The sequence below is a fragment of the Glycine soja genome, chromosome 14 (assembly GCF_004193775.1).
Source record: "Glycine soja cultivar W05 chromosome 14, ASM419377v2, whole genome shotgun sequence".
In the NCBI taxonomy this organism is placed as follows: domain Eukaryota; kingdom Viridiplantae; phylum Streptophyta; class Magnoliopsida; order Fabales; family Fabaceae; genus Glycine; species Glycine soja.
In genome coordinates, this window is record NC_041015.1 from 7,865,935 (window position 1) to 7,877,655 (window position 11,721).

At 30.0% G+C, this 11,721-nt stretch overlaps 1 protein-coding gene across 1 annotated transcript; it reads left to right on the forward strand.

Moving 5' to 3' along the window:
- Window positions 1–9,402: 9,402 nt before the first annotated feature.
- LOC114384445 lies at window positions 9,403–11,721 on the forward strand. The gene is made up of 3 exons (XM_028344116.1): window positions 9,403–9,940; window positions 10,806–10,867; window positions 11,109–11,721. The coding sequence occupies exons 1-3, from the start codon at window positions 9,841–9,843 to the stop codon at window positions 11,319–11,321; spliced, it is 375 nt and encodes a 124-aa protein (XP_028199917.1). The 5' UTR covers window positions 9,403–9,840; the 3' UTR covers window positions 11,322–11,721.

The window sequence follows — 11,721 nt, forward strand, 5'->3', positions numbered from 1 at the left end:
AGTAAAAAATTATTTATTTTAAGTAAAAATAGTTTAGAGGAGCACATTAAAAAAATCATAACATTGCTTATTTTATTTATAAAAATATTTTTTTAAAAAAATAAAGCTTAAATAACTAGTCCCTTCATTTCGTTGAATTTTTATTTTTATTTGAGGTGGATATGTACACTACTAAAAAATATCATTTTAACATCAATTCTATAAAAATCAATGTTAAGAAAAACATGATGGCATAATTATAAATAATTTGAATTCATTAGCATTAGTTTTTTTAAAAAATAATATTATTTATTTATATTAACATCGATTTTTATAAAAATTGTTATTTGAACAATTTATCAGGTTTTATAAAAATTGATGTTGTTTGATCAATTCTTAACATTTGTTTATATAAAAACCGATGTTAGTTCAATAACGTTGTGCTCTCTCTCTTCGCCACTCTACACTTCCCTCGCTTCTTTGTTCTCTCTTTCTCTTATCTAAGTGAAGACTTTGACCGGCAAGACCATCACCCTTGATCTGGAGAGCAACGACACCATCAACATTGTCAAGGCAAAGATCTAGGTTCTCTCTCGTGATTTGATTTGGGGCAAAATTGCGAGTTGGGGATCTTGATTTGGGAAAAAATTACAAGTTACAGATTTTGATTTGGGGGCAAAATCATTCTTGGGGTTTGATTTGGATGACTACCTCGACGTTGGGGGTTTTGATTTGCAGTGGTTCAAGGTCATGGTTCTCGAGTAGGTTTTGTAGTTGACTCCGATTCTAAATCTAGTTTCGCACCACCATGAGAATGTGTTCCTATCTGGCTTATGGTTCATTTTAAATATTTATACTAGACCTCGCCCCCTCTTATAAATAGTAATAACTTAAGGATTGAGGATTATTTGTTTGTTTCAATCTTCTTGCCATAGCTGAGGATCCTCGAACCTTCTAAACACCAATGCTCTTACTCTCAAAAAACAAATTTTTATAAGAGAAGGAAGAAAAAATTTTAGGGAGAAAGAAATCGGACTGTTGCTCTGCTTGTCTGTTTAGAGGAAGAAAGAGATATATAGGTATAGACCCCTTATACAACAACAAAAATTTGACCATTGGAACCTAACTTACACGTATCAAAATAAACGTAACAAATTGCATTAACCCATTAAAGCAAAATTTTAGAAAGATAGCAAATCTAATTTTACGTAACAGATTCTAAAATAAATATTTTATTTTATAAAATAGAATTAATATAAGTAATATATATTTATAAATTTTAAATTATAAAACAAATATTTACTAACATTCCCCCACATAATTTAAAATTTTAAAAAATATTTTTTTAAAAAAATAATTTGTATAAAAACGTAAGAGAAAGAGCATGTGATATTATATTTCGGTATAAGGAACCTTCAGGGTTTGAGTCTTATACCTAGTATTTATGAATTTCCACCTGCGAAAAATATAGTGGCTTAATTGTCTTGAACTACACATTCTTTAACCGGACTTTAGTACACAATCCCTACAATATTGGCGTTCAATTAGGTTCTAATCAGTGGTAGCGCGTTACACGGCCTTGCACATGTATCTTGTTTCGTGAGTGTCACTTAAAAATTAACCCATATCTCACAGTGGCGGCCCCACCACCACACTCACAAGGTGAATCCTCAAAGAGTGGTTTGTGACCCCCCCACCCGTACAATAATTGTCATGGGATTCATTAAGAAGTATTTTTTTATACCAAAAATACACATATATAAATACCTCAACCTTAATATTGACACAATTTATAATACACCTCGTCATAAGAATGAGAAACGAAACAACTCTGCAAAATTTTTATTTTGGTGTACTTTAGCCAACAAACAATTTCGTTGTTACCCGTTGAACTCCATTCATGAGATCACCAATCACACAGAGACGGGTGTCCATTATTGTAACTAAATAATGGGCTCTAGTCCCATTCCCCTCGACGACTCAAGTACTTGTTGACGCGTCAACCCTTTTGTAAACGGATCCATAACATTATTTTCTAACCTGACAAAGTCAAGAGAAATGACACCATGAGAAATCAAATTTCTAATAGACTTATGTCTCACTCTTAAGTGTCTTCTTTTTTCATTAAATTATTTTTGCCAATAACTTTAGATATAACAACTTGGCTATCATAATGCATTGGAATTGGAGGTATAGGCTTATTCAACAATGGTAAATCACACAACAAATTTTTAAGAAACTCAGCCTCACTATTAGGAGTATCTAAAGCAATAATTTCAACTTCCATGGTAGAACATGAAATAATAGTTTGTTTAGCAGATTTTCATGATATTGCGCCACCAGCTAAAGTAAAGACATAACCACAAATCTATAAGTAGTACTATGCAAAGAATATTCAATTTTCCTTTTCTTATTAATAGGGATGTTAACCTTTGCTAGACACCCCCACACTTTAAAATATTTTAAATTTGGTTCTCTTTTTCCCCACACTTTAAGAATATGACATGCAGAATATAAACCTTTACCCAAATATTCATTTTATTGCTTTGTGTGTTGTATTTTCACATGTTTATTTATTTTTGGCAAGGAACTACATATACAAAGGCAACTAGTCACCAACGTGTAGCAACAAAATACTTGCAACAATAACGTTAAAAACAAAAAATAAAAATCAAACAACAAACTTCCTAATTTTAAAGACTTGTAACGTTCATAAAGGAATTTGACCAAATAAAAGATAGTTTCCTAACACAGTAATGAAAGTAGTGGGATGTTTTTAGTTTTGCATGGAAACTAATTCTAAAAGTATTTTATTTAAAAAAAAACATAATTGATAAAGAAAAGATGTTTCAATTTTAAATTTCAAATTATAAGAAAATATTTTTCAACATTCTCCCACTAATTTAAAATTTAAGAAAATGAAATAATATAATAAAAACATTTTTAATGAAGCATAATGCATTGCGTTTTCACCCGTAAATTTTCCAGGCTTGTTAGAAAAGGACTTAATCATATCCATGATGGACATTTTGATAAAATAGAATGCTACTGCAAAAAATATCATGCAAGAAGAAAGTGAAACTTTTCTCTCTAAGACTGTTAGAAAATTAAAATAAAATAAAGAAATAAATAAAAAGAAAATGCAAAGCCTTGAATTAAATAACAAAATAACAGTAGTAAAATAACTTCATTTGGCAGAACATGAATCAACAATGCACTATATCATATAATAAGCACAAAGAAAAAATAAATTAGGGGAAAAAATAATTAGCCTAGGTCGAAGTGCGCAACGCTATCCTTAAAGAGAAAATGCCCTCACTGCACCGGTAGGAAAATCTGATTGCGCTCCTGTCTCAAGATACGACAACTCGTTGGTTCTGATCATGTGCAGCGAAAAGATCCCCGAACCTTCTGAACACGAATGATCTTGCTCTCAAAAATAAGTTTTTATAAGAGAAGGAAGAGAAAATTATAGGGAGAAAGAAATCAGATTGTTGCTCTGCTTGTCTGTCTTTTATATATATATATATATATATATATATATATATATATATATATATTGCTATTGTTATTATGTTAAAGTGTGGGGGTTGAGTTTATTGCTTTAGATACTCCTACTAGTGAGGTTGGGTTTCTTAAAAATTTGTTATGTGATTTGTCATTGTTGAATAAGCCTATACCTTCAATTCCAATGCATTGTGATAGTCAAGTTGCTATATCTAAAGTTACTAGCAAAAATTTTAATGAAAAAAGAAGACATTTAAGAGTGAGACATAAGTCTATCAAAAATTTGATTTCTCATGGTGTCATTTCTCTTGACTTTGCCAGGTCAGAAAACAATATTACGGATCTACTTATAAAAGGTTTGACGCATCAACAAGTACTTAAGTCATCGAGGGGAATAGGACTAGAGCCCATTATTTAGTTACAACAATAGACACCCGTCTCTGTGTGGTTGGTGATCCCATGAATGGAGTTCAACGGGTAACAACGAAATTATTTGTTGACTAAAGTACACCAAAATAAAATTTGGCAGAGTTGTTTCGTTTCTCATTCCTATGAGGTGTATTATAAATTGTGACAATATTAAGGTTGAGTTATTTATATATGTGTATTTTTGGTATAAAAAAATACCTCTTAATGAATCTGATGACAATTATTGTAGGGGTGGGGGTCACAAACCACTCTTTGAGGATTCACCTAGTGAGTATGGTGGTGGAGCCGTCACCGTGAGATGGGCTACTCTCTAAGTGACACTCATAAAACAAGATACATGTGCAAGGTCCTGTAACGCGCTACCACTTATTAGAACCTAATTGAATGTCAATATTGTAGGGGTTGTGTACTAAAGTTCGGTTAAAAAAGGTGTAATCCAAGACAATTAAGTCACTACACTTTTCTCGGGTGGAAGTTCATAAACACTAGGTATAAGGTTTAAACCCGGAAGGTTCCTTATATTGAAATACAATATCACGTGTTCTTTCTCTTACGTTTCTATACAAATTATTTTTTAAAAAAATATATATATTTTAAAATTTTAAATTATGTGGGGGAATGTTAGTAAATATTGTTTTATAATTTAAAATTTATAAATATATATTACTTATATTAATTTTATTTTATAAAATAAAATATTTATTTTAGAACCTGTTACACAAAATTAGATTTCTTATATTTTCTAAGATTTTGCTTTAACAAGTCAATGCAATTTGTTAGGGGTATATATATATATATATATATACACACACACAAGCAGAGTATCAGTCTTATTTCTTTCTCCTTAAATTTTTTTCTTCCTTCTCTTATAAACATTTATTTTTGAGAGCAAGAACATTAGTGTTCAGAAGGTTCGGAGATCCTTTCGCTGCACACGATCGGAACTAACTGGGTGTCCTATTTTGAGAGAGGATCGCAATCAGATTTTCCTACCATTGCATTGGGAGCGTTTTCTCTTTAAGGATAACATTTGCGCGTTTCATCTTACGCTAATTATTTTTTTCTTGTGTTTATTATATGATATAGTGCATTGTTGATTCACGTTCTGTCAATTAAAGTTATTTTGTTATTGTTATTTTGTTATTTAATTCAAGGCTTTACATTTTCTTCTTATTTATTTTATTTTATTTTATTTTAATTTTCTAACATGTTGTTGGCTCTGTGTTCCTTTATTCCCACCTTGATAAACAATGAAACTGGTTTTTTGAATTTGTGTTTGTTGCGTTTGTTTTTCAGGTTGTTGAGATACTAAAAGATTAACAGTCGTGGTATGGTGACTGTTGATGCGTGGATGTGTTGAGTATAGTCCCCGCTGGGAATGGGGCACCATAGAGCTCCTGTACATGCAGGTATAGTGACTATTTTTTCTGCATTATGAATTGTTTTATGTTTGATACCCTAGTTGTTTTGTTGATGTGTACTTTTTTTTTATCAGACATATGCGCCCACAACTTTTGGTAGCAGCATGGGACTTCTAGACACTAAGATACACAAGTTTGGAAGATGGAAGTATTGTGGTATTGAGAAGAATTTAATCCTGTTGTGTTTTTTCTTAGCAAACAATTGTCATGGCTAAATGAAAGTTCATTTTTCATATGTTGAAAATGGTCATTTCTTGATGTGGTCTCAGTATATTCCCTCTCTTATTTTTATTAGAAAAGTAGAAAATAAATTTTTAAATATTTTAGTTTATCAACACAAGCAAGCTGCTGCCATTGGACGGGACTTAATTTCTTTTGGTTTAAGCTGCGCCTCCTTACTTTGCTTCCATTGTGAATTTTGGCTGTTTGGTTTTGGAACTGTTATGAAACATTTGAAGCTGTTGCTTATAGGGTGTGGCTTAAGAATGCGATAATAGTATATTTTGATGTGTTTTATGTCAATGTATTGGAGAATATTGAATGATTATTTCCTTTTGTGATTTTAAAATTAATTTGGCTAATTGAAATTGTCATGGTTGTAGATATGTGAGAGATCATTGACATGCTTAACTGGTGGCCCCACAGGGCCTCCTTCTACAACCTTTGTAAGAGCTGAAATGCTTTCCAGTGGTTTTCTAGTTAGACCTTGTGAGGGTGGTGGATCCATTATTCACATTATTGATATTGATTTAGATGTAAGTAAAATATATCCAAGTCATACCTAAAATTTTAATATCCTAGAACCTATAGTCCTCAATCAGTTGTATAATACTATTATTATTATTATTATTATTATTATTATTATTATTATTATTATTATTATTATTATTGAATGCAGGTCTGGAGTGTACCTTGTGCACCATCCCTTTTTCATGATTTTATCAACTCTTTCTTAGCTTCTTTTTCTTCTGCCTTTGATGGAACCCCTTTTGAGGATGCATTTATTCAGAGCTCAAAAAAACTAGATGATGATCATCATCATAACTTATATTTGCATGACACATTCTAAAAAACAAGTAGTAGTCCTAGTGCAGCGGAAAATATTAAAGAAGGGTTAACCAGAGATTTCTTGGGTCTTAGGACCCTCTCTCTTACTGATATTCTCTTACTAGTGCAGCTGGAAATTTTAGCTACCTCCATATATATATATATATATGTTATCTGACTGTGTGTGAATATTTTTATATTATTTATTAAAATATTATCATATATAGCAATATTACTATATAAAATTAATTTAAAATTAATATATATATATATATATATATATATATATATATATATGTATCTGTTTGTGTGTCTGAATATTTTTACATTATTTATTAAAATATTATCATATATAGTAATATTACTATGTAAAATTAATATATTTTTATAAATTGATTTTGGTTGATTTATTGTAACAAAAAATAATATTAGTTAATCTAAAATTGATGTAGAAAATCTCGATGTTATATATAATTTTTAACATTGATTTTTTTTTAAAATTAATGTAGAAATCATTTTAAAATACACAATTTTGACTATACTTTTACATTATTTTAAATCAAAACTAATGTAGAAAGTGATTTTCAAAACTAAAATTGAAAATTCTTATTTTTAACACGGTCATTTCAATAGAATCAATGTTGAAACTTCTCAATTGATATTAAAAGTCTTTTATGTAGTAGTTGCAATGTGATAACTGTGCAGGCAATGACATTAATATTAACAAAATTTATCAGCATGACATTAGTATTAATAACTGCAACAATTAAGGCACATGACGTTTGCTAGCTGTCCAAATACAATGCTTACAAGTAGTAACATTTTGCAAAAAGCTTGGTCTTTCGTCTACAGAACAATCAATCAACTCTTGGACTGCAAGTTCCATCCTATCTTCTGCTCTGCTTACCCATTTGTGACCGTGAACCCAAATCAAGCAACACAATGACCACATATCACACAATATATGGTTGTGATATTACCAAGCATTGGCCCCTTTTCTCTTGAGTCAACAAGCCATAAGAGGAGGCAAATAAATAATATTAATCGTCAAATTTATGTTGTTTACCAAATACTTTCTAATTTTCATGTAATGTTTCTTCATTATATTTTTGTACTAAGTGATAGTATTTACTTAAAATATGCTAATATTTTGCACCAAACTTATATTCTAATATGAAGAAATAAAAGATTTTGATTTACATGAAATCATATGAATGTCATTCGTTCAAAAATAAAAGAACTCTAATTTAATTAAAATATGACAAGATTTAGGTTAAAATATAAATTTGGTCCTTTATGTTTTAATTTTTGTTCAATTTAATTTTTTATGTTTTAGAAGTTTTATTTTAGTTTCGAACGTTTTTTAATAACTTTAAATTAGTCATTGACTCATTGTCATCAATGGTTAAATGTGACGTAATAGAAACATAGGCCCATGTTTTATAAAAAAAATCATTTTTTCGTTAATGTTTTTTTAAAAATATCCAATTGAGTCCTTTATGTTTTTAATTTTATTAATAATGAGTGATCAAATTTAACTTTTCTTTAAAAACATGTGTATTTATTTTTGTTACATCATGTTTAACAATTGACGAAAATGACTAATTATTTGAACCTATTTAAAAATCTTAGAAACTAAAATAAAAATTTTAAAACATAAATGACCAAATAGAATAAAAACTAAAACATTAAAGATCAAATATCTGTTTTAGCATCTGATTATCATTAATAATTTTTTTTATAATCGATCATTTTTTGTAACTAAAGTTTATTCAAATTCATATTCCTAAATTTTTTTTAAATATTTACCAATGGAAATAAAATTTTAGCTAAAACGTAAAAATAATTTAGTGTAAATTTTTACTATAAAACATTAATTAAATTATTCATAGTAAAAATTTTAATGGAAATATATATAATTTAAAACATGATTTTGTAGATTTCAATTCTTCATATTATGTAAAAAATACTAAATTTTATTTATTAAATAAAATATGTAATATTGTTCTTATATTTTTTACAACAAATGCTAACCTTTCTAGTTAAGGAGTTTAAAATAAAAAGTTTTTTTGGAATTTATGTTAAGAATGCACTAGAAATTATAGTAAAAGTGTTTTAATATGATATGCTAAGAATTAATACATTATCTAACATGGCATAAGCTAGGGTGGACAAATTGAAAAGTTGGTTTATGCTGCACAATTTTTTTAATGTTTTAGTTAATTTTGGTAGATTATTTTATTTTGGACTTTCAAGACCTTATCTTCCTCCCCTAATTCTCTCTCGCTCTTTCTTGTGAACCTCAACGTTGACAACTGCACACAACAACAACGGGAAAACGGTTGAAAACACCTTATCTTGCATTTCATTTTTTGTGTCCAGTTTTTCTTCTTGTTTTCTTCAGAATTCAGACTATTATTTCACTTCCTTGGCTCGTTTTTTATGTCATTAATATTATTTAACTAACTGAGTTAAATTTTTTTAGTTCTTTAGCATTCTCTTTTAATCTCATTGATTATAATTGATTGAAAACCATAAAATTTTATGGGTTGTATAACATTATAAGTACTTAATAATACCTATCTCTTAATTTGGTAGTTTCTCATAAACTCCAACAATAAAAGAGAATGTGTTAAGAAGATTTTAAAAAGTGCGTTCTTAGTACCCTTCTTCTTTAAATTCATGCATGCATTATGCCTCATCCTTCTCAAAATAGATATTGCATTTAAGAAAAAAAATTATTCTAAAATAAGTATCATATTTAATTTTTCAATGTAAATGTTAATTATTTTTCTTATAAGTATCACTTTTAGTTTTTTTTATAAGGAGTATTTATTTATTTTTATAGATTAATAGCAGTAGTACTGTAGTATAATTTATGATTTTGTAATTTCAATAAAATTGTGAGTAATAGTATTAATAGCATCATTGCTTGTACCGAGTAATAATGTGGTAAGTATAAATGATAAAGGGCAGCATGGAAGTTTCATTGTCATTCATTGCGGTGCCTCTGGAGATGTTTATTGCTTTTGTTGGAGCTGCAGATAGAGCAGTGGGGAATGAAGAGGCTCATGATCAGTGATGAGTCTTAAATGCATGCACTAAAGGTTGTAGTCGAACGCGAGTCCCCAAGCACGTTAATGCTGACATAACGAAAAAGCAACTTAACAAAAGTGTTTAATACAATAAAATAATGCAAAACGCATGAAAGGGTGGGTTTGATTTATGAACCTCATCTTTTTCCCACCCCTTCAAACTTATTACTATCTTTCCGCGTTTTGAGGTAGAGACTTTGGTCTCATGAACCTGCAGTGACTAGAACCTGCTTCTTTGCCTCCTTTCAAGAAGGGTTTACACTATAGTTAGTTTGTAGTGTAGTGTGTGATAATAGTAACTTCACTTCAAGGACATTATCCACTTGAGGTTTGTTTGTAACTGATAAGCAGTAATTGAAAACATGAAGAAGGTTTCTGGCTTCTTTGTTTTGCTCTTGGTAGTTGGAGCAACTCTGTCGTTCCTTAACTTCTTAAGTCCCACTTGTGCCTCATGGTTTTCTGGTATATATCTTCTTTCCTTTATTATCATTTGTTGTAACTCTTTATTTCATTTGAGGAAATTAGATCTCTTGCAATAATGTAAATATCTTCAAATATTTTGTTATTATCACCATGAAAAACAAGCTTATCGGTTTAAAAGGCACATGGGGTGTTTTTAATATTGTGTTCCCCTTTGAATTTTATTTGTTTTTGTTTTTTTACTTTAGATTTCTTTGAAGAGATAAGGATGCATGCATGCATTAGTGATGGCAGCTTCCAATCCACAAACTCTTGGAAAAAAATCGCATTCTTTGTTTTTTTTTCTTCCTTTTGTGTATGATTTTCTGTGGTTGACAAGTTGTTTATGTTGTTATTCTGTTGATTCTATTTCTCACAGCCAACACTACTATGTTGAGACTTGAGACAACTCAGTGATGTTCAACCGCAAACATGAGTCCTTAAATTGTACGAATAATTTAACATGTGCTATAGCACGGTGAAATGCATTTTTTTTACTTCTCAAGTTTGCATCTATTCTAAAATTATTGCTCGGGAGAAAACGGCAACATGCTTTTAAGTTTTCAACATACACCTGATACGGTTGGAATTTTTATATCAGCCAAGTATACCATGCATCCATGTTAGCTTCTTGGAAAGTTAGTAGATTTACTCTAAAAATTAACTCGATTCTTGAATTGGAAATTAATTATCTTTCACAGTTCATACTAGTTAGTAAAAGTGACTGATGGTTGATTTCCCCTTCAGTTTTCCCATATTTGATAATGTGTACGGTATTTTTCAACCAAAATATTGCTCTATTGTTTAGATTGTTTAGAATCTGATGCCTTGATGTATTTAACCTGTCACTTTTTTAATACCATCTCAGATTTGATTGCTACCAACTGTGGTGATAAAGCTACACTGATTGCAGTAAGCAGGAAACTTAAGGTATGGACTTTAGCTCTGACCCTTTACCATGCTGGTTAAAACAATCAAAACCTAATTATGATGGGAATTTAGTTAGAATCCTCTGACAATATAAAAGTTTTTACTGTATCAACTAATTATATAAATTGTCATGTTTGTCTACTTTAGTATTTAACTACTTTAAAAGTAATTCCTAAAATGATTTCTATTTGGTTGATACTTTATCCTGACAAGCATAAAATTGTTCTCTATGAAATTTCAGGAAAGTGACAGTAGTACTATTAAAAGCAGATCTAACAATAAGGGTGATATAGGTCAGGTGACTCTGAATGATTACAATCCCATTGATCCAGTGCCAAGTTCATCAAAGGCGTCTATTAATCCAGGACCTATTGAGCATGGAACCCCTCTTAATCCATATATTGTCCCAAAACCTTCACCCCCTAATCATCCTAAGCCTGGAGATTCTAACTAACTTGATGTTCAAGCTAGTGACTATGCTCAAAAGAGGAATGCTATTCATACACTCTTTTTAACATATTTCCTATTATGGGCAACAAGAAATTGTTCAAAAGTGTGTGTTGGTAGTAGTACTTTTTTTGGTAGCATTCCTCATGCTGAAAATGAAGATTGTGGACTTCAGTTTTCACACGTTGTTTAGTCAGCTTTTTTGTACATTGTTATGCTCGTATTCTGTTTGACAGACTCTAATCCTAGTTTTCTCATGTGCTAGTTGTGAAAAAGAGAAAATTGTGCCTTTTGGCATCCTATGTAGTGGCCAATGTACGTACTAAGAAGGATCATGCGGATCCCTATGTTTGTTAGTTTGTGTTTGTGCAACTTTTCAGCTAATGTTTCTTTTTTTCTTCTCTCTT